We start from the raw sequence: 23,028 nt of genomic DNA on the forward strand, positions 1-23,028 counted from the left end.
AGAATGCAATCACTCCCTTTTTGTTTGTGAAATGTGCTAGTCTGAAAACTTGGGAAACACATGTTGGCAGTCGGAGCTTGCAACCGATTTGCCGCTACTGGGTTCACTTCTGGCCAGAGGTTAGCTAGCTACTAGTCACGACAACTGAACAGGGACAGCCACACTGAAAGCCCTGCTCAGAGTTATTGTGGAGCGGGTTTCGGAGATCTTTGGGACTTTTATTTATTTATTTTATTTCACAACCTGTAAAAGCCTCATGAGACTCTTGAGAGTCCCATGGACTGCAAGAAGATCAAACCTATCAATTCTGAAGGAAATCAGCCCTGAGTGCTCACTGGAAGGACAGATCGTAAAGCTGAGGCTCCAATACTTTGGCCACCTCATGAGAAGAGAAGACTCCCTGGAAAAGACCCTGATGCTGGGAAAGATGGAGGGCACTAGGAGAAGGGGACGACAGAGGACGAGATGGTTGGACAGTGTTCTCAAAGCTACGAACACGAGTTTGACCAAAATGCGGGAGGCAGTGGGAGACAGGAGTGCCTGGCATGCTCTGGTCCATGGGGTCACAAAGAGCCGGACGCGACTAAACAACAACAAAAACCTCAAAGCAGATTACTAAAAGGAGAAGCTGTCCTGCAGACCACAGTGGGTATATAAGGGATATGCCTCTGAAGAAGCCCATTTGCTGGGTTTCACAATCAGGGAGAATGCCTGGAGGTTTCCCATTGGGGCATCTGGTTGGCCACTGTATGAACAGGATGCTGGACTAGATGGGCTTTGGTAGATTAATAGCCTTTGACTAAGTGACACACAGTGAGCTTCCTGACTGAGTGGGAATTTGAACCCTGATCTCCCAGGTCCTAGTCCGACACTCTAACCACTACACCACATTGGCTTCCCATAGTACTTCTGCTATGGGGCAGCTATATATAAATTAAGTAGGTAATGAAATATGGGGAAAGCAAAATGTCACTTTGTGAAGGATCTGAAATGTTTTCCTTGAAGCTTGAATTTGTTTTATTCTGGATTGCTTTATCTGATGTTTTAGTGTGTTGTAAACTGCTTTGAGATTTTTTCCCTTTAAAATATGAAGCGGTATAGAAATGAAATTAATAATAATGATAATAACAACAACAAGAACAATAATATTTCATTGTAAAAATAAATGGTGCCTAGACATTCTGTTGTGGTGACTGTAACCCACGTTTAAGTTGCCTTTTGACAATTAGCTTATATATCTGAGTTTCTAACACTGATTATTGTTCCGCACATGCAGACAGATTCAGCCCTTGCTTAGCCACATCCTCTTCATTTGAGCATAGTTCTTTGTTGATACATCCTCCAAACTTCATGGATGAAGGGAAATGCAAGCTGGCCGCTGTTTCGTTGCTGGCAGGGCTCACTTGGGTGCTTAGCAAATCAAGTGGCTTTTAGATGAGTGGTGTACTTGGTAAAAGGGAGTCAGTTCAAAATCGGCAGGAAATGACTTGTAGCAACCAGAGGTGTTGGCGATCGGTGTGGATTCTGGAAGGGAAGCTGCCCTCTTGTGTTTCCTTGGTTTCCTTTCAGTGAGCAGACACGTTTTATTTATGTAGGAAGGGTGGGCGAGGGAGAAGCGCAAGCAAGAAGCTTCCATACAGCGTGCCCATGGTTATGTAATTGCCTTTGAATTGGCACAGATACGCATCTGAAATATTTACACAAGCTCTGCAGGGTATGATTGCACATTCTATCTGCCCCCCTCACTGAATCCGAGAACCCTTTCTGCAGAGGTAGTGATTGCTCACTGGAACATGAGTTAGCACTGCTGAGTCAACGGGACCACACGGACAATGGAAGAGTTGAGTCAAATATTAACTCCGTTTCCTGTCCCAAAGGGGTGGCTGGCTTGAATCCAGCTAGATGTTCTTATGCACAAATTCTTCCTTTTCCTGTTCATGTTGCATCCGCCGCCACCAAACATGCAAGTTCTGCATGTGCTCCAGTTCTGGGGAGGGGGAAAGGAGGCAAGCAGAATGCGGTATTGGGCTCAGCTGGTTTTCAGATTCCTGACAATTTCAGCTTCCAGTTAGAAGAGAGGTAAAGTCTCCAGGTCTTGTGGTTGCAGATAGATGCTTGGAAGCGCGTTGGCAAAAGCTGCCGGAATCTCTGAAACTTGCAGGAAGTGAGGTGGCTAAAGAGGATTTCTAGAATGTGTGTGTTTTCAGTATCCCGCTAATATATTTGCCCCTCCCTGCGACTAGCAAAACCACAATACATTCTGCTAACAGTAAAACTGAGTAACAAATGTATAAAATCATAGAAATTTTGCCAATTTCCATGGCACATGTGACGAGAGAAACAGAATTGCACTTCCTCTGGTGCAGAATTCAGGTGACCTGGCTTAGAATGTTGATGTTTCTGGCAAGGAATCTACACAGCTCTCCTTTTGACTTAGAAATCCTAAACAGTTGGAGCCCTGAATACCTTGCTCCAAGGGCTCGTGGAATGCCTTTTCTGTGGCTGTGCCACAATTGTGGAGTGTCTTTCCCTTGAGATGGAGATTCATCCAAGTCCCAACCTCAGCATTTCCCCGAGCCATTCTGAGATTGGTGCAGTGTATATTTTCCAATACTGTGCTAAGGAGGAGTGGGATTGGTTCTGAGCCACAGATCAGGGAGTACTGCTACTGCTTCTGTTTTACAGCAACTGCCACCAGAGGCAATTCCCTCACTCTTCCTAATGGTAGAGCTTGCTCTGCTGAATTGCGTTGGCTCCTCCCTCTCCACTTTCTCATTTAGCAGTGTCTGTGAAGGTGACTCCAGTTCAGTTAATGGCTATTTCTTTGCTTTCTCTCTCTTTCTCCTCCCAGGACAAATTTGGAAGCCCTGCAAAAAAAGTTGGAAGAGTTAGAACTTGATGAGCAGCAGCGAAAACGCCTCGAGGCCTTCCTTACCCAGAAACAAAAAGTTGGGGAGCTAAAGGACGATGATTTTGAGAAAATAAGCGAGCTGGGTGCAGGAAATGGTGGGGTGGTCTTCAAAGTCTCGCACAAACCTTCTGGCCTCATTATGGCAAGGAAGGTGAGCATTGTTACTGACCTTATAGACTAAGGTTACCAGATTTTTTTCCAATGAATCTGGGGACACTTTAAATACATACATACATACATACATACATACATACATACATACCGGTACATACTACATGTTCGGGACGTTGATGCTGCTGTGATGGCGGTGGCAGAGGGGCGGCCACCGCCTTGACCTCAACCACCACGTTTCCCCTTCCTCCAAGGCTTCTATCTCCTTTCTCCATGAGCCTGGGCAGCCCCTGAGTTGTTAGTTCTTCGGTGGTGGTGGTGGGAAAGCGGTGTGCGGTGGGTCAGGCATGAAAGGCGGAGAAGGAGGGTCAAGAGCAGTGGCGACAGCGAGGCTCGGGCAGCGCGATGCCTCCCTTCCCATCGGAGCAGCCCCAATCCCATTCCTACTTGTGTGCAAGCAGGAGGGGGCAGGGATCCCTCAGCTGGGAAGGGAGGCTTCCCATTGCCTAACTGAGAGGTCCCTGCCCCCTCCTGCTTGCATGCAAACTCTTATAGCAGGCATCCCCAAACATCGGCCCTCCAGATGTTTTGGACTACAATTCCCATCTTCCCCGACCCCTGGTCCTGTTAGCTAGGGATCATGGGAGTTGTAGGCCAAAATATCTGGAGGGCCGCAATTTGGGGATGCCTGTCTTATAGGCAGCGTGAAGCCTCCTTTCACAGCTGAGAGATCCCTGCCCCGCTCCAAGTAGGAGTTGGGAGGCTGCTCCGATAGGTAGCATGAAGCCTCCCTTCACAGCTTAGTTGCTGGGGTCAGGGAAGGTGGAGGCAGCCCGGAAGCTGCATCTTAGAGCCCCTGCACCACCATCATATGGGGACTTCCGAGCAGCTCCTGAAGCCAGCCAGAGCCAACTGCTCTAGGCTGCTGAGACTGCCGCTGCTGTGTTTCCCAGGGACATTAGATGAAATCCGGGGACATTCCAGAGATGGAATTTGTCCGGGGACTTATTCACAAATCCGGGGACTGTCCCCGGAAAACGGGGACATCTGGTAACCCTATTATAGACCAGCCCTTCCCCAACCTGATGCCCTCCAGCTGTTTTGGACTACAAATCCCATCAGTCCCAGCACAACCAGCACAGGATGAGGGAAGCTGTTTTGGCTAGCTTCCCATTGACAAATTTGCCCTGTGTCTCTCCCTGTTGACCCATTCTGTAATCTTATTTATAATTTATTTTATTTAAAAGCACCTACATATAAACTGATTAATATTTAAAAATCTCTAAGTGATGTATAAAAACAATAAACAGTATGACTAAAACAAAAGTACATCATAAAACCAGTAAAACAGTAGTACAAATTTAGTTTAAACCAAATAAAATTGGGAATTCGGGGAAATGAAACGAATAAAAACTAGGAATCCCAAAGGAGCCCAGGGCAGCAATATATCAAAACATTTATTATTATTATTTTATTCAGTACAAACTTAAAATAAATGCATGAAAAAGCAATCAAATGTCCACATAGTTATTTATTTCACAGTTGCCATTTCTACCAGCTGGCAAATTCTTGAGTAAAAGTCTAGTATGTTTTTGGTACGCATCCACAGAGATCAGTCAGTACAGCCCATAATTCTGGGAGGAGGATGTTCGGATCACAGGTGTTGTCCTCTGTGGCTTCTAACATTCAGACTTCACAAGGGATTCCTCCATAAAATGCACCTTTGTAGCTCTTGGGGTCAATCTGTGTTTGGTATTTTATGACTTTTCTGCCTTCGTAGAGCAGACCCTGCATCTGGGGTATGCTTATTTTCTTTTAAATGCCCCAGAAACTTATGGCAATTATCATTTTGCAGTTAATTCACCTGGAGATCAAGCCGGCAATCCGGAACCAGATCATCCGTGAGCTACAAGTCTTGCATGAATGTAATTCTCCCTATATTGTGGGCTTTTATGGAGCATTTTACAGTGACGGCGAGATCAGCATCTGCATGGAGCACATGGTAAGTAAGCCTTTTCTCTCCACCCCTCTCCCAGCCTTTGGGCTTGTTCCCTGATTAAAGGCTTCCCCATTGTGTGTCTTCATGGAGAGGTGGATAGCTAAGTTAGTAAAGCATGAGACTCTTTAAGCTCAGGGTCGTGGGTTTGAGCCCCACATTGGGTGAAAGAGTCCTGCATTGCAGGGTGTTGGACTTGGATGACCCTCATAGTCCCTTCCATCTCTACAATTCCATGCGGTTGAATACAGAACAGCTATTTGTGCATTCTCAAAGTACCAGAATTTTGGGTCCTCACGAGGCAGGGTTAAGGCACACAACATGGTGATTTGCATGATTAATGCATAGAGCTCATTTACACCAAACACCGAACTGCTTTGGTTAATCAGAACAGCCCTGCTGGATCTGGTCCAAGGAGGCTCACCTAGCCCAGAATCCAGTTCTTGCAGTGGTCAACCAGATACCCCAAAGGGAAGCAGACAAACAGGATCCAAGTGCAACAGCATTTCCCCAACTTGTGAATGCCAGCATTTGGTATATGCTTCTGACAGCAGAGATGGAACAGAGCCATCATGACTTGCAGGCCATATCCACTGCTAAACCTACTCAGCATAGACCCATTGAAATGAATTAACATGACAAACTTGGGGGGGGGTGAATGTCAGGATCTGCTCTTGAATAGGGCTAGCACTGGGTGCATCCCTAAAGCTTCCTCTTCCATGGATTTGTCTAATGACTTCAGAAAGCCATCCAAGGAGTGCTTTAACTGTGTGTCCTGCTCAAGAGCTTCATCAGATCTCTTGGTGGCTATTGGACGGAAGCACAGATTGTATATGGAAGGACCTGTGACGAGGTAGGAACACAGGAATCTGACTCAGACCATTGGTCCGTCTTACCTCAGTATTGTCAGCTCTGATTGGCAGCTACTCTCTGGGCTTTCAGACATGAGTCTTCTCCTGTTGTCCCTGGGGATGCTAGGGATTGAACCTGGGGCCTTCCGCATGCAGCGCAAGTGCTCTGTCACTGAGCTATGGCCCCTCCTGTCGAGACAGTTGTAGGATTTACTGCTAAGGCGAGTTCTTCCTTATGTGTGCCCTACCCAAACTGAGAAATATAAAGTACGAGCTTCACCCTGAATACAAATCTATGTAGTATCTCTTCCATACTGCTCCACTTCACCTCGTATTTTTATTTGGCATTCACTGCTGCATTTGTCGTTCTCACCTACAGGGAAGGAAACAGTGAGCATGGGCTGTCTGGGGTTGCTCCCATCTTCCGTTTTTGAACAAAACTAGAAAGTTCTCCTTCCATATTCTCTCTCTCTCTCTCTCTCTCTCTCTCTCTCTCTCTCTCTCTCTCTCTCTCTCTCTCTCTCTCTCTCTCCCTCCCTCCCTCCCTCCCTCCCTCTCTCCCTCTCTCCCTCTCTCCCTCTCTCCCTCTCTCCTCTCCTCCCCCTAATGTTTCAGGTTTACCATTATTTTAACATTTATTTTCACTCTGATAGAGGAAAAAACGACACTTTGCTCTCGACATCTGCCAGCCTTTGTCGAGCCAGATGGAACCCCTAGTTTTAGAGCACTAGTTCTCCCCCCCCCAATTAAAGGTCAGCCCAAACCCTCCCTCTCTTCAACCCCAGTGGAGGCGTCGAACAATTTCACATGTGTGACCAAATGTTGTTGTGCAATCCGCCCCTCCCCCCAAAAAACCCCCCAAAGTCCCAGCTTTGGAGCTAGATGAAATGGTGCCTACAAAAATAGCTGGCATTCTGAGCACCACGATGCATGGTTATTTCTGCCCTACTCTAACAGAAGTCTTTGTTTTATTTGCCCTTTCTGTTGCGAATGTTTCTTATGAAATGAGAAGGACATGAGTTTTTTTATTTATACTATATTCACGGAAAATGTACTTTGTAGGAAGAGCAGTGAAGAACTTAAAATAAAGGTGTATGAGAGAGAGGGCAGGAGGTAAAAAGGACCCTTCCAGGCTTTGGGGTTGTTGTTTTTTGCAGGTGTAACCTACAGCTACCTATCTATTTAGGGTTTCCCAAATGTGGCTCTCCAGCTGTCATTGGACTACAACTCCCCAGTGGCGTTCCTAACCCAGCTGGTACCGGGTGCGGTGCCTGTGCGGCATCCTGTACAGACTGCGCACACGCAGCATTCAGCATGTGCAGAGTTTGCACGAGGCGCTGTGTGTGCGCAGTCCGCACGGGGCAACGCTGGCATGTAACATGGTGCCGCGCGAGAGTGCGGACGGAGGCGAGGGGCAGGCCGGGGAGGGGCGCACCGAGTGTCACCCCTCCCAGGGTGGCACCCGGGGCATCCCGCCCCCTTGCTACGCCCCTGCAACTCCCATCATCCCTATCTAGCAGGGGCAGTGGTCAGGGAAGATGGGAATTGTAGTCCAAAAATAGACCCAAGTTTGGAAAACCCTTATCTATATCCTACCTTTTCCCCCAGAGCAGGGCAGTCTCGAGCAGGTCGCGCGCCCTGGTGCTGAGGGGCGGAGATCGCTCCGGCACCCCGGCCCGGCGCCCTGTCGCACCGCGCCACCGGGGGTCTATCTAGAGCTGGCCCTGCCCCAGAGCCAGGACTCAAGTCGGCTTGCAAAAATTTAAACAAATACACTTGAAAGAAACGTAGCTGAAAACATAAAAAAAGCTTAAGTAATTAAACTAGCCATGGAATCAAAATGATATAAAAAGCATATCTAGTATTGCAGAATAGTAGTAGTAGTAGCAATAATAATAATAATTAATAAGGTCCCTTCCAGCTCTACAATTCTGTGATTCTGTTCTATGAAATAACTTTACCATTCCGTTCACAATGACACTATCCAGATGAGGAGCTTTAAAGTGTCCTGGACCACCCAGCTTGCTCCTTGCTTGGGCAGCTTTTTCATCCCTGCGTCTCACCCACACTGTCTCTTCCTTAGAGGAAAGTTAGAGGGTTAGTAAATAAATTAACTGCAGAGACTGTTTGTCCCTTGTTAATCAAGCACTTCAGGAAGTCTGGAACACCACGAACCTCTCCACCACCCTGGAAACAGACGCTTCCCGGCTCTATTTGTGAAAACAATTAAAATAAAGATTTTGATTGGGTTTTTTTTTCGTGCTGTGGAAGAGAGATGGGCTCTTTTTAAAGCCTGTTCTTTCCTCAAAATGGTTGTGCTTTGCAAAAAAAAAAAATAATTAATGTGACTTACACCGTTCCTCTCCCCTTCTGCCTCCAGCTCTTAGCAACAGCAGTATATATTTAACTTGGAAAGGGTGTGTTTGCGTTCTGTAACAGGCCCCGATAAGCAAGGGAAGAGATTTTCTTTCAAAGACTGATGTCTAAGGATAACAGGCTTTCTGTGCTGCTTAGTTATGTCTTGCTTGCCTTCCTTGCTCCACCCCCCCCCAAAAAAATCCATGTTTTGGCAGGTCATGGGTGTCCCACTCCTTACCTAACTAATTCTGCCTGACGGAAGAATGTGCGCTCTGCCCACAGCTGTACAGAACTTCCATGTTCAAAGGCAGTATACCCTGGAGATGCTGAGGACCAGTGGGGAAGGGCTCCTGCTTTTGTTACCTGCATGGACCTCTGGACAGGGGTGCCAGGTATATGGGACTCCAGTCCCCTAATATTTTGGGGCAGGGGGCTGTGCACCCCCCATATTGAGGGGGCCAACCCCTCAACCACTGCCGCCGGGCACCATCCGCATGCCCCAGCCCCAGCCTCCGCCTGGCAGCCCAGGAGCCAGGTGAGGGCTGGGAAGAGGGAGGGTGATATTCGCCTTCGCTCATCCCAGCTTCCACCTGGCAACCCAGAAGCTGACCCAGGGCTGGGATGAGCAAGTGCGATGGCACCACCTCAGGTGGGTGGGGGGCAAGTCGGTGCCCCTGCCTCTGGAAAACCCAACAGGCTGACATGCTGTTGGGAAAAGGATGCTAGAGGATGTTAGGCCCCTGCCCCATTTTGATACAGCATGGCTCTTGCATTCTCATGTTGTGTGATGACCAGTAACCTGTTGATTAATTTGTTTAGAAATGTGGAAGTAAGATAAGGTATTGTTAATTCAGCTGTAATCTTATGCAGTGCAAATTCTAGAGGGTGTGTGGGTGGCACGGGGGACACACCTGCCAACCTCCACACTTGGGTAAATAATGGCTTTATTGCACAGAAACATGCTGGTGGAAATGGGTTTCCCTGCCTGCCATCACCACTTATGAACCTTAAATGTGTCATCCGAGTTCAGAGGTTAATGGGATGAGTTACAGAAAGTTGTGTGCCTTTTACGTCCTCAGGTTGTGGGTAAGAAATTGCTCTGTGTGGCCTTCCTTTGTTCTCTCCTTTTGCAGAACTATTTGCCATTTGATTTCATCAAAAACATGGTCCAGCTGTTCCTTTTCTGCTATCAGATGTCAAGCTGCCTTTTTTCCTGCCCCCTTCAGGCCTTTCAGAGTGTCTTTCACACTTTGAGGATAAACATGATTAACGCTCTGAATGTTTAAGCATTTCTTCTTCTTCTTAATAGGACGGCGGCTCCTTGGATCAAGTCCTGAAAAAGGCTGGCAGGATCCCCGAACAGATTCTGGGCAAAGTTAGCATTGCCGTAAGTATGTTGCTTTGGCATTTTAAAGCAAATAAAATCGAAATGCAGTCGGTGATGGCAGGTCAAGTCCAGAAGGCAGAGACAGCTGGTTGAAAGTTTCTGCTTGAGGCAAACTGAAATGAGATGGACAGCTATGACTCGTGCTTCTAAATGTATTGCTTTCCCCCTTTTAAATAGACTGTCTTTAGAAAGACACACTTGGCACAGGAAATATAGCCCACATAGAAGTTCCATTATCACCAGAAGCCTTTAGTTGACTGCGGCAGCTTCTGGGTGGGACAGCCACTACAGTCACCCACAGAGAACTCATTTGTTGTAGTCTAATATGTCCTTCCTGTTCCCCAGCATGTGATGCAACTTGGGGTCAGAGGGCAGGCGGATGGGAGAGAGAGAGAGAAGTATGTGGTGCAAGGAGAGACTCTCCCCATGCTCATTGCTGTCTCTGCATCTGTCTCCTCCACTTCAACCTTGGAAAATAGCTTCCCAAACCTCCCTAAAGTTTATTTTGCTTATTTTTATTTATTAATTAAATTTGTATACCTCCCTTCATCCAAAGGCCACAGACCTGCTTCCTTTCCACCTGGCCTGGGAGGACAGGGCCCTGACTGATTCAATCTACGAAAGCTGAGGCGGCTGAACAGATTTTTGGGTTGGGGTATTGTTTAGGGGGTTCTGCTGCTATTATGATTGCCCTACTTGTTTAAAATGTTTTCAGCTGGTTTTTAACTGCTTCATAGCTTGTGTGTTTTTAATTTGGGGCGTGTGTGTTGCTTTTTAAAGCTTAAATTAAAAATTTTAATTTAATTCTGCTGTATTCTACAAGCAAGTGGAGCCAAATTTGAGGAGTTGTCCTGTAATTCTAAATTCATTTAAAGCACAATTCGTTACATGGAGGAAGAGCATTTCATTTCAATTGCTATTTTTTTGTTTTAATTTAAATTTTTGGTTTTGGATGCAGGTCATAAAGGGTCTAACATACTTGAGAGAGAAGCATAAGATCATGCACAGAGGTAAGGATGCAATCTTCCTTCTTTACAATCAAGTATATTCTGCATTCCTTTGTCTATGCATTTTAGCTGCATTTACCTGTAGGTGTCTGTGAGGTCAGCTCAAAGGATGATAATAGTCTAAGAGAAGATCCACTGAAGTTAATGAACATGACTAAGTTAGGCCCATTAATTTTCAGTGGATCTACTCTGAGGACAACTAGGGTTGAGCTCAGCCCATTCGGAGGAGTGTTAAAAGAATTTTAAGGTCTCAAATATAGAATAAATATTCATAAATGCACACATATCTAAATATATGAACCATGTGTCTGAAATAGTATGGGAGAGCAATCCTGAAGCCATTTTGACTCTTCCAATGACCTCAAGTATTCCTCTGCAATAAGAGAGGCAAATATGGAAAGCCTTCCCATTGTCTTTTTGCTTACAAATCCTGTCTTAAGGGTGTTTTTGTGTATGAATAGGGTGAGCCTGTGACCTGGATTCAGGAACTAAAGTATTAACCATCGTAAAAGAATGGCTAGGCTGCCCAGGTAATGCAGTGACCATTATCAGGTATCCTGGCAGACAGGATTTCTGCTGTAGACCACCTCCTTCTGGGATGTATGTATGATGGTTTGGGGGGTGGTCTTGGGCTACAGGGTGGGCAACTTCAAAAGTCTATATAAGGGCTTGTGCACCATTGTTCAGGGTTCACCTTCCTGTGTGTGGCGAGTGGGGACCCTGTTGCAACAGTTCCTTTAATAAAGATCAGGCTCACTAGCCGCTTTACTTCCCAATATACAGTCAGACCTCATGTTATGTCCGCTGTGGGTTATGTCTTTTCAAGTTACGGACGTGCCGAACCCGGAAATCCCGGAACGGCTTACTTCCGGGTTTGGTGTGTGCGCATGCGCAGAAGTGCTAAATTGCGCTTTGCGCATGCGCAGAAGTGCTGAATTGCATCACGCATGTGCACAGATGCGATGCTTGAGGATGCGGCCTTTTTATGTTGCGAACTGGCCTCCGGAACGGATCCCGTTCGCAACCAGAGGTACCCCTGTACTCTGGTTGGCCTCTGTTGTTTTCTCCTACTGATAGGGAACCCAGTGTGCTGCGTCATGTGTGTGTTTGCCAGGGGAACCTAGAGGGGGCACCACTTGGAGAAGGCTGCCTGATGGAGTTGTTGTGAGGGTAAAATTGGGCTGGGATGGGGAGGGAGAGCCATGCCTGATTCCTTGGAGAAAAAGGCAGGGCACAAGCATAATAAATAAGCAAAATTAAACTTGGATTTCGAGGTTCCTGCTTGCAGTTTGAAACAGGATGTTGGACTTTGGGCCTGAACCCAGCAGGGCTGCTCTTGAATCCCAGTTACAAATTGTAAGGACATACTTTAGGCCCCATTTGCACCATATGCTTAGAGCACTATTACTGTATACCACATTATTAAACCATCACGGCTTCCATAAAAGGATCCTGGGAACCTACAGTTCCTAGAGTGGTTCAACAATCAATCCCTCTTCCCAGGGAACTCTGGGAATTGCTGCTCTTTGAGAGGTCTCTCAACCAACTCTAGCACCCTTAGAAAACTACCATTCCCATCATTCTTTGGGGGGACTGTTTGAAGTCTGTATGATAGTGCTTTAAATGCATAGTGCAGATTGCGCCAGAGACACTTGTTTGCAGAGTTGTTTGCATGGTTGGTGGAGGGGGTGAGGAGACTGGCGCTTTGCATCATATTATTATTTCCAAGGCCAACTTGTTCTCTTCTCTTGCTGCTTCAGCCTTTCAAGGTTAAAAAGGTACCTACAATGTACGCATTTAAAAAAACCAATTCTCACCTTCAGATGCGGTGTGAATTTTGCCTCCTTTGTCAGCTCCCCAGCTGCTCCCCAGTTCCTTAATAGTGCCCGTGTCCCAACATAACCCCTCTTTCCATAGATCCCCTGCAGCCAAGCACCCCTGGGGGGTTTATAAACCTGGAGGAGGCTGTTTGCAAAAGCCAATATTCCAAAGGTGTGTTTGTGTCAACTTATTCTCCTCCTGACAACCATTACTGGATGTTCGGACAGTGGAAATCAATAAAACCGGAGAGCTCAGATAAATAGGAGATTAAAAGACTGAGAAAAAAGAATTATATGAAACTGCTAGAACAGTCATGTTGGGCTGCTTAAACTGGTCTACTGATTCAGGTCAGCAGGGCCAAGTATGTTAAAAACTTCTAAATTGCACCCACTCTTTACCCTGAGATGATCTTTGCATTTATTTACTTATTAAACTTGTAAGCCACCCATCATCCAAATATCTCAGGGCGGTTCACAGAATAAAAATACAAGATAAAAACACAAAATACATAATAAAAACAAGAACAAACCCAAAACAAATCAATAACTTCCGTTCCCCCTGCAAACACATTATTATTTTGTAAACATTTTTATTTGATTTCACAGATATAAATTTATAACAAAATACATATCCATATGAAGAGATTTCTCTGAATCTCGGGACTTCCCCCCATCCCCTCCGTTTTCAACTGCATATTATAGCCTATATTTTATATCTATCCATATTGTCCATAGTATTTGTTACATTACAAGTGAGATTAAAATCCTGCTAATGTTTTCATCTGCTTACAGTGGTCTCCTAAGTAAATTACAAAAAAAAAAATCCATTCTTTCTTGAAGTTTTTGTCTTCTTGGTCCCCAAGCTTTCCGGTCAATTTTGCCATTTTGATGTAGTCCAAGAGCTTGATTTGTCATTCCTCTCTGGTAGGGATTCTTTCTTCTTTCCATCTCCCCGCAAACACCGTTAAAATGATGCACGATGTCAGTCAGCCAAAGGCCTGGTTGAAGTTGCATGCTTTCACCTGGCACCTAAAGGTGAGCCTCCCTGGGGAGAGTATTTCACAAACTGCAGAAAAGTGCAATTCCTCTCCACTTGTGTATCTCCTTTCCTGTGGATTAGGCTGCCCATGCAGGACACACACCCAGCCGGCAGGGGGTGATTCTGTGCATCCTTCCCCCAAAGAACCTGGAATTTGTAGGTTTTATTCTGTTTTCTGTTTGCCTTGTTTCGAGCAGGAAACCCAGCCTTGGCCAACCTTTTGCCCTCTGGATGTTGTTGGGCTACAAGCTCCTAGCAGTCAACACTGGAAGTCTTCAGTAGGCACTGAAAAGACAATAACTGGACTTAACCAGTTTGACTGGACTTAACTGTCCAGGGGTCCTTTACCTTTTTACCTTTTAATGGGAGTTTCAAAAGGGAGGTGCCACCCCATTAAAGGTCCAGTTCCTGCATTGTATGGAACGGTGTGGACCTCCTGGTGAGATGGTATCCTATAGAGCCCAGTTATGAATATAAAAGGCAAGACACTCATTTCGGTATCCTAGAATATAGGATAATACAGTTCACATTTTTTAAGGGTGGTGTGTTTCACTCAGACATCTCCTAACATGAAAACAAAAAGGTGAACATTAGAAGCTGCCTAATACAGAGTCGACCTATTGCTACATTTTGCTTAGTATCATCCACTCTGACCGACAGTGACTCTCTAGATGAAGTTTCCCAAACTTGGGTCTCCAGCTGGTTTTGGATGACAATTTGCATCATTCCTGACCGCTGGTCCTGCTAGCTAGACATGATGGGACTTATAGTCCAAGAACAGCTGCAGACCCAAGTTTGGGAAACCCTGATCTAGACTTTCAGACAGGAGTCTTTTCCATCCTGCTTGGAGATGCTGGGGATCAAACTTGAGACCTTCTGCATGCAAACCAGACTCTCTACCACTGAACTATGGTCCTTCCCTTAGATGGAATGACTTGCCCACCCTACCAAAGGGAAAGGCACAGCAGAGGACTGGAGATCCTGACTCTTGCTAACTTCCTTAAATATGCTGAAGAGCCTTTGGGTCCTGGTGCTGGCAAGGGAGTGATAAAGAACTAGCACTGTACCCTTGCATTAGTCTAATTGACTGCATTTACGTGGGCTCTTAGCCAGCTCCTTCTGCAGCTGTAAAGCACTGGGTTGTTATGGCAGCCAAGATGCAGGGATGTGAGGTTTGGAGAAGCAGGTGCTAAATATTTCATCTGGGAGGGCATAGATGCAAACTGTACTGGTGAAAATCTACTGTATAGTGATCAAGAGGGCTGCCACTTCTCTTGGCTGTAATGACCATTCATGTGAAAGCTTCAACACATGTCAGACCAGTGGAGATAAGAGATTGCAGCTGGGTGCTTCCTTTGAAAACTGAGAGTGAAAATAGGGACAACCTATTCCATAGTAGTAGTAGTAGTAGTAGTAGTAGTAGTAGTAGTAGTAGTAGTAATAATAATAATATATTTTTATCTTGCCCATCTTACTGGGTTGCCCCAGCAGCTCTGGGCGGCTTACAACATATGTAAAAATGTAAGGAAACATTAAAAACATTTTAAAAACTTCCCTATTCAGGGCTGCCTTCAGATGTCTTCTAAAGGTTGTATAGCTACTTATCTCCTTGGCTCGGAGGTCGCATAATTTTTAAGTCTTCCCACATGATGGTTTGGCCCTACTGTTCCATTGTGGGAAGTCTCCATTTCTGGTGCCAGAGGTCTGCAGGAACATGCAGTGGTGTCATGGAGAACCCCAAGACAGTGGTGCCTCGACTTACGAATTTAATCCGTTCCGAAGGCACCTTCGTAGGTAGAAAAATTCGTAAGTCGAAAAGCGCCATTGGAATCGCGATTTCCCATAGGAATGCATTGGAAACGGAAAAATTCCAGCAACCCCATCTAGAAATTCGTAAGTCGGAAAAAACCTATCTAAAACTGCCGCGGTTTCCATTTGAATGTCGAGAATTCGTAAGCGTGCGGCCTCCAAAGACCTTAGGCAAGCATACATAATTTCTCTCCCTTAGTCCTATCACAGCATCCTTGTGGGGTAGCTTAGAAGGAGAGAAATAGAGATGCTGTGTGGCTCAACAGGGCTGTGAACCCCAGTTGAGTGATATTCTGAGGTTGTGACTTTTGTCCCATAATACCACTTCTGGGGTTGTGAAATCAAAGAGCAAAGACGAGAAGCCTTGTCCCCCGTTCATGTTTGCGTGATAAAAGACTGTAGGAATTCAGCTGGGAATTCTTGCTTTTGATCCAGGGAAACTGTTTGGGAGGGAATGAAAACATGTGAAGCCTCATGAGTGGAGGAAGTCTGTTGACAGGCAGCACACAGGCAGTGAGGCTGGCGTTTCGGAGGACATATTCTGTGTCCTGACTGTGCAATCTGTCTAAGCAGCTGTAGCTTGCAAATGCTTATGTCAGTGGGGTGCCACGGGCAGAGAGTCCGGGACTCTGTGTGTGTGTGTGCAGTGTTTGTGTGGAACACTTGCCATTGTTTTCAGAAGACCCCCTCTGCTCAGCCCTTGAGATCTCCCATATAAAGGCTGTCAACTCCCAGGACCAGGGAAGGCCTCTCTCTCTCTGCTACCACTCCAGCTCTGATTGGACAGTACAAGTTTATATAAACGGATGGGGCCGGATTCTGTAGAATCCAAGTCCTTTGTGATATTACTATTGGTCTGCAAAGTGCCACAGGATGCTCTTTTCAAAGACGTGTTTCTTCTTTACATGAACAAGCTGTATCTGAAGAAGTGTGCATGCACACGAAAGCTCATACCTATGACAAACTTAGTTGGTCTCTAAGGTGCTACTGGAAGGAATTTTTTTTAAAATCCCCCCCGACTATGTCAGACCAACACGGCTACCTACCTGTAAGCTGTTTAGGTTCAGTCATCCTTGGAGCAATCCACAAGGAGCCTTTATTGCATAATTGCCCCATTCGTAAGTCGAAAAATTCGGTTGTCGAGTCGTTCATAAGTCGAGGTACCACTGTATTACGATGAAGCAGACTGACACAGCAACTTCCTGTACAGTAAGGGAATGGACCAAGCCAGCCCAGCCATATCGGGCTCCCACCCCACCACTGGCTTCATCTGTGCTTCACATGTTAGAGTTACCGCTTGTATAAGTCCTATATGTCTCAGGGAGCAAATCAGCTGTCTGTGCCCTGAAAACTCAAGGAGTGATAGCCAGTGCAGTCAGTACTGTACTCTGATTAGATCCACTGAAATGAATGGACTTGCATCTATTGATTTTTGCTCTGAGTATTGCCCAAGGTGTGCAAAACATGCAGGTCGGTTTTCATCTGCACCCTTTCTTGAGAGGCTCCTTGGGTAAATGATGTTCTGGCTCTCAGAACTCCAGGTGGCAGGTGAAGCTGTTGGAAGTGCTGGAGGAACGTGGAAACTCCTCCTTCCATCCTTTGTGCTCCTGTCACAGGGAGTGAGGCCATAGCGAAAGAACACACACAGAGCTACACTGCCCTGGAAGTGTGTTACTCAGCACTAGATAACGGTAGCACAAGACGTTGATGTCCAGTGAGGACGGGAGTCCTTTGTGCTGAAATGTGCAAATTAGTTGAGGATTAAAGGTTTGGTGGTACACCAAAGGGATCATGGTGAGCTGACATGATCCCAGTCTCCCACCACTCAATGAGTATGAACATCCACATAGGTTTAACATACATAGATGTTCCTATGTGGCAACTATACCACGGAGATGGGCTTTGACTCAGGAGATTTACTGTTTTCCCATCCACCTTAGAAGCCCAGTAGATGCAAAAGACTTAGCACAGCTAACCCTCTGGAAACATCAGTGATGTTTTCTCTTGTCCACTGTAAGGTGTTTTTTTTAAAAGAAGAAGTGAGGAAGGAACTCTGGGCCCTTGACTTCCCCCGCCCTGCAAGTAGAAATTGTGAAAGGCTGCTACTGCTTCCTTGAACTTCCACCACTTTTCAGCAGCTCCATTTCCCCTCCTTACCAGAAGAATTGATTGCAGAGATGCCTGCTTATTTCAGAAGGCTTAATGCATTGCTAATGACTGGATAAGTGCTCTATTCTACAGTGGTGTCCTCCGCCTACAGCAGAAAAGATGAAAAGAATTGCTTCCAGTGCCTGAGCATTCATAAATAGTTTTCAGTTGCCTAGTTACAGACAGCCTTTATTTAAGGAAGCAGGGCTGCATATTGTGGTGGCTTGGTTCAGGCAACCATGTTTTTCTCCAGTGAGCCTTGATTTCTGCAAAACCAAAGGACTCACCAAATGCTTTTGGTTCATATAGTTTTGTTGGAAAAGTGTGGTGGATCAAAGTTGGCCGAAGAGGTCTGATGAGCGATGGGCTCCATCATGTTTTCCAAATTTTTTCCAAAGATGATGGCTTGAAGAGCTTCTTGCTTTGGATCCCTTTGCACAATCAAGTTTTGGTTTTTCATCCCATAACTTGGTGTTTTCAAAAATGTTTTATCACTTACTGTATTTGTGTGGCGGGGGGAACCTAAGTTTTCCAGAGTCCACCTGACATTTATTTACTACTGCTGTTGACTCAGCCATCCATATGCCAGGTAGATCAGGGTGTAGTTTTCTCTGCTTTTGATGCTTTGTGTATGTTGAATACACTGAATTTGAAGTGGGAGGTGGTTGACAACAATCTCGCCACCTGCCTGTTAGTGTGCAAACAGTCCTTGCTTTATTATGCATTGAATCCAGCAGAATCGTTGCATGTGTGGAGCGGCTTCCAAAAGTGCAACAGAACTTCTACCTCTCCTTGCACCACCCCAATTCTGCCCCAGAGGGTTGGAGGAACCCCCAGAACAGATTTGGGGAGCATCCAGAAAGAAGCGAGAAAGGAGTTACATTGAACTCATGGAAGTCGTTCTGCTCATTTAGTGACTTATGATATTATCAATAATTTTATTATTTATATCCCGCCCATCTGGTTGAATGTTTTTTAATCCCAGCTTTCCTCCAAAGACCTTAGGCAAGCATACATAATTTCTCTCCCTTAGTCCTATCACAGCATCCTTGTGGGGTAGCTTAGACAGAGAGAAAGAGAGATGCTGTGTGGCTCAACAGCGCTGTGAACCCCAGTTGAGTGATATTCTGAGGTTGTGACTTTTGTCCCATAATACCACTTCTGGGGTTGTGAAATCAAAGAGCAAAGACGAGAAGCCTTGTCCCCCGTTCATGCTTGCGTGATAAAAGACTGTAGGAATTCAGCTGGGAATTCTTGCTTTTGATCCAGGGAAACTGTTTGGGAGGGAATGAAAACATGTGAAGCCTGAGTGGAGGAAGTCTGTTGACAGGCAGCACACAGGCAGTGAGGCTGGCGTTTCGGAGGACATATTCTGTGTCCTGACTGTGCAATCTGTCTAAGCAGCTGTAGCCTGCAAATGCTTATGTCAGTGGGGTGCCATGGGCAGAGAGTCCGGGACTGTGTGTGTGTGTGTGTGTGTGTGTGTGTGTGTGCAGTGTTTGTGTGGAACACTTGCCATTGTTTTCAGAAGACCCCCTCTGCTCAGCCCTTGGGATCTCCCATATAAAGGCTGTCAAGTCCCAGGACCAGGGAAGGCCTCTCTCTCTGCTACCGCTCCAGCTCTGATTGGACAGTACAAGTTTATATAAACAGATGGGGCTGGATTCTGTAGAATCCTAGTCCTTTGTGATCTTACTGTTGGTCTGCAAAGTGCCACAGGATGCTCTTTTCAAAGTCGTGTTTCTTCTTTACATGAACAAGCTGTATCTGAAGAAGTGTGCATGCACACGAAAGCTCATACCTATGACAAACTTAGTTGGTCTCTAAGGTGCTACTGGAAGGAATTTTTTAAAATCCTCCCCCCGACTACGTCAGACCAACACGGCTACCTACCTGTAAGCTGTTTAGGTTCAGTCATCCTTGGAGCAATCCACAAGGAGCCTTTATTGCATAATTGGACTGAGTTTGGGATATGTTTGGACCAGATCAGCTTGGTTCTTGGTCTGTAGCAAAACTCCTGACCATGTAAAGTGGGGAAGGGAAAACTCAGAACTGTGAGCCAAATGGGGGCTTCAGGCCTCTCTGTCCAGCCCTTTGAACTGCCCCCAAGACACTTGGCCCTCTTTTTGCTTGACTGAAAAGTGCCCTTGAAATGTGATGATGCCTCTTGCTTGTCTGGATGTAGGACGAGATGGGTGTTGTGAGTGCATGTAGAAACGAAACTACAGTACAAAGGTAAAATGTCATTGGTTGCCTTGCCCACTGTTGCTTCTGGCCCTGCCCACCACTGGCACGTGGCCCCTGGAAGGTTGCCCAGAATGGAATGCAAATGAACTCTGAATTGGACAAGCCAGTGAACTCTGAATTGGACAACTTGCAACCGCAGCTGGTGTTTCACCAACCTGGTGCCCTCCAGAAGACTTGGGCTACAACTTCCAACGGTCCCAGCTGGCATAGTCATGTGAGCTGACAGGAATTGTTGTCCAAAGCATCTGGAGGGTGCCAGGTTGGGCAAGGCCGGTATGGAAGGTCAAAGTATCTTGTGTCCTGTATGTCATGAGGTAAATAGAAGGCTTACCGAATGAATTATTATTAATTTTTTCTGTTGCGCTATAAAAAAAGGAAAGGACTGCATCAAGGAAGCATTTCTCCCTTTCACTTTTTGGTTTGTTACTTTCATGATCTGTTTTCGAACCACCCTCTCATTTCATTTTAATACATACTGAGCACCAGAGATTTAAAAAGCAAGGCAGAAATGCCTGAAAGAAAACAAGTAATTAAATTATCGTCCATTCATCTTTTTTTTTTCCCCTCCCAGATGTTAAGCCATCCAACATTTTGGTAAACTCTAGAGGGGAGATCAAGCTTTGTGATTTTGGTGTCAGTGGACAACTGATAGATTCAATGGCTAACTCCTTTGTGGGCACAAGGTCCTACATGTCCGTAAGTACAGACAACGATGATGATGATGATGATGATGATGATGATGAAACTGTGATGGTCCAGTTGAGTCAGGACAAAATGGCCATGTGCAGAGAGCACTTCCGTGTCCTCGTGTGGTGTGCTTTCCCCCATGTGCGACAGTTGCACATTGGTGTGCTTTGCAGTTGTGTATGTGCCACCCGTGTGCTATTTGCAGTGCTGGAAGGGATGCAGTTACGACAGACATTGCTAGAATCAAACCTTGCCAGGATTCCGTGGCTCGTGAACTTCAGATGCGGTTGGGGCCGGAGATTGACTCAGAGCCGGACCTGCCTTGCCTCTCCCATTACTTGTGGTTGGTGTTATTCCCAGGATGAGCTTCAGAGAGGGCTAGTGGAGGAGCTGTGCTCTCTTCAAGTTGAGCGCCACGTAATTTCTTGTGGCATAGAGGCTTAACAACAGATGGCAGGCCGAGCAGCAGAAACTACAGCTAAAAATTGGGCAGTTCTCTTTGATATTTATGAAGGCTTCAGCAGTGCAGCATTCCTGAAGGCTTCTGAAGGTCCCGCAGGCTTCCAAGTCTCTTGCTGTAGGGGAAAGGAAAGCCAAAGAAAAGGGGCCTGCCCGAGTAAGCAGAATTAAAACACCTTCCTCCATTTTGTTTTCTTTGCCACACTCGCCAGGGGTTTGCTCTCTTTTACATTGCAAATTTCCGCTGTCTTGGGCTTTTAGATTTATTTCTGTTCTATCTTTTGTGGGTTTTTTTGTGCATGTAGCCAGAAAGACTACAAGGGACTCACTATTCAGTCCAGTCAGACATCTGGAGCATGGGGCTCTCCCTGGTCGAGATGGCCATCGGCAGGTATCCAATCCCCCCACCTGATTCGAAGGAGCTGGAACTCATGTTCGGCTGCCCCATAGGGGGCGACTCTCCTGTCTCTGAGGCATCCCCAAGGCAAAGAACACCCAGCCGGCCGATGAGCGGTAAGATAACGTTGGCTGATGCAACCTGTGCCCAGGGCCTGGAAATCTATTTGCTAAGACAAACCTGGCTTGATGCAGCAAACCTTTGGGTTTCGCTGAAACCCACCCAGGTCCCAAGGTTCTGCTGCCTATAGGGAAAGCTCTACAAAGGCAACAGGAGAGTTCACAATGCAGCAGTCTTGTGGTCATTTATGCTGTCTTTTTCTCTCTAAACCTAAGATCCTGCTTTCTGTAGCAAATTTGCCCTCTTCGTGCCCATGGTGTAGGTTGTCCAGTTTAACACAGGGAGGAGGACCATGTCAGCAAAGACGTATGATGCCATCCCAGAGCTGGTCTCTGTATGGAGGCCTTCTTGAGGTTGGTGAAGACAATATACCTAGGAATAAAGGAAGCTGCTTATACTGCATCAGACAATGGGTCCAGTTAACTCACTCTACACTGACTGGCAGTGGGTCTCCAGGATTTCAGGTGGGGACACTTCCCAGTCCTACCTGGAGATGCCATTTGGGATTAGGAACCTGGGACCTTCTGCATGCAAGGCAAATGCTCTGCCACTGAGCTATGGCCCTTCCCCAAAGAGTAATTATACTCTCATCAGGATAGGAGTTGAGACTCGTTTCTAAAGTAGCCATTTGTGCGATGGCAAATTGAGTACACCTTTGGGGAATAATTTTCTTTTGCTGGATGGTGGTTCAGCAATCCAGTCATCATGCAACTTCCTAGCTCAGGGCCTTATTATTTTCAGCACCTGCCCTTTTTAGGCAAACCTACCCATTATTAAGTATGTATATTGTTTTATTTTAAAAGACTGCTGGTGTTTATCTATTTACTTGGATAAATTTTTATGCCTGCTTGTTCTCAACGCTGGGTTTTTATCAGTATTTTTTTAATCAGTATTTTGCATTGCTTCATGTTAACGTGGTTTTAGTTGTCCAAGCTTGCTCTAAACCTTGTTAGATAAATAGACATAAATAAATAAATAAATTGAGGCTGAAAAAACTGCACAAACTTCTCCTCAAGAGTAATTATGACAAAAGGAGGCACTTGGAAGACTTTTTTTTCCAATTCAGAGCTTTTTCTGCAGACATGGCTATTTTCAGATTATTGACGGAACCTCTTTCCTGACTGCTTCCTGTTTCACAAGGGGCTCACTGTAACTAAAACAGCCTTCTCCAACTTGGTGCCCTCCACCTGTTTTGGACTACAACTCCCATCATCCTCAGCCAGCATATGCTGGCTGGGGTTGATGGAACTTGTAGTTCCAAAACAGTTCCAAAGCACCAGGTTGGAGGAGGCTGAACGAAGGAAATGAGGTACCTAGCTACTGCCAAATGTTTCTTCCAGACAGCATTTTTTTTGTTTTTTAAAAAAGAAATAAAGCAGCAATGAATAACAAAACCTCAGTGCTCATGTGAATATCTGGACTTCATATGAGTTTGAAAACCACCATTTACAGATGGCTTTGGTGGTAATAGAACTTACTAAAAAAAGTACAGTAGTTAGAAAGAGAAATGAGTTGTCACATTAACCTCCAACCTCTGTTGTGACTTTTCAGCTTATGGCTCAGACAGCAGACCACCAATGGCTATATTTGAACTCCTAGACTATATTGTCAACGAGGTAAGCCAGATGCTATCACTCTGTATTTTGCATCTTGTCGAGTTTTGCAAGGAGGAAAAGTGCCT

General features: G+C 45.8%; 1 protein-coding gene across 1 annotated transcript in view; it reads left to right on the plus strand.

Moving 5' to 3' along the window:
- Positions 1 to 23,028, plus strand: part of MAP2K1 (mitogen-activated protein kinase kinase 1) — a 40,204-nt gene that overhangs the window by 13,146 nt on the left and 4,030 nt on the right. Inside the window, exons 2-8 of the mRNA XM_035131171.2 lie at positions 2,852 to 3,062; positions 4,878 to 5,024; positions 9,537 to 9,614; positions 10,573 to 10,624; positions 20,256 to 20,380; positions 21,136 to 21,343; positions 22,899 to 22,963. Of these exons, the coding sequence (XP_034987062.1) occupies positions 2,852 to 3,062; positions 4,878 to 5,024; positions 9,537 to 9,614; positions 10,573 to 10,624; positions 20,256 to 20,380; positions 21,136 to 21,343; positions 22,899 to 22,963 (886 nt within the window). The remainder of the gene's footprint in view (positions 1 to 2,851; positions 3,063 to 4,877; positions 5,025 to 9,536; positions 9,615 to 10,572; positions 10,625 to 20,255; positions 20,381 to 21,135; positions 21,344 to 22,898; positions 22,964 to 23,028) is intronic.

The sequence above is a fragment of the Zootoca vivipara genome, chromosome 14 (genome assembly GCF_963506605.1).
Source record: "Zootoca vivipara chromosome 14, rZooViv1.1, whole genome shotgun sequence".
Lineage (NCBI taxonomy): Eukaryota > Metazoa > Chordata > Lepidosauria > Squamata > Lacertidae > Zootoca > Zootoca vivipara.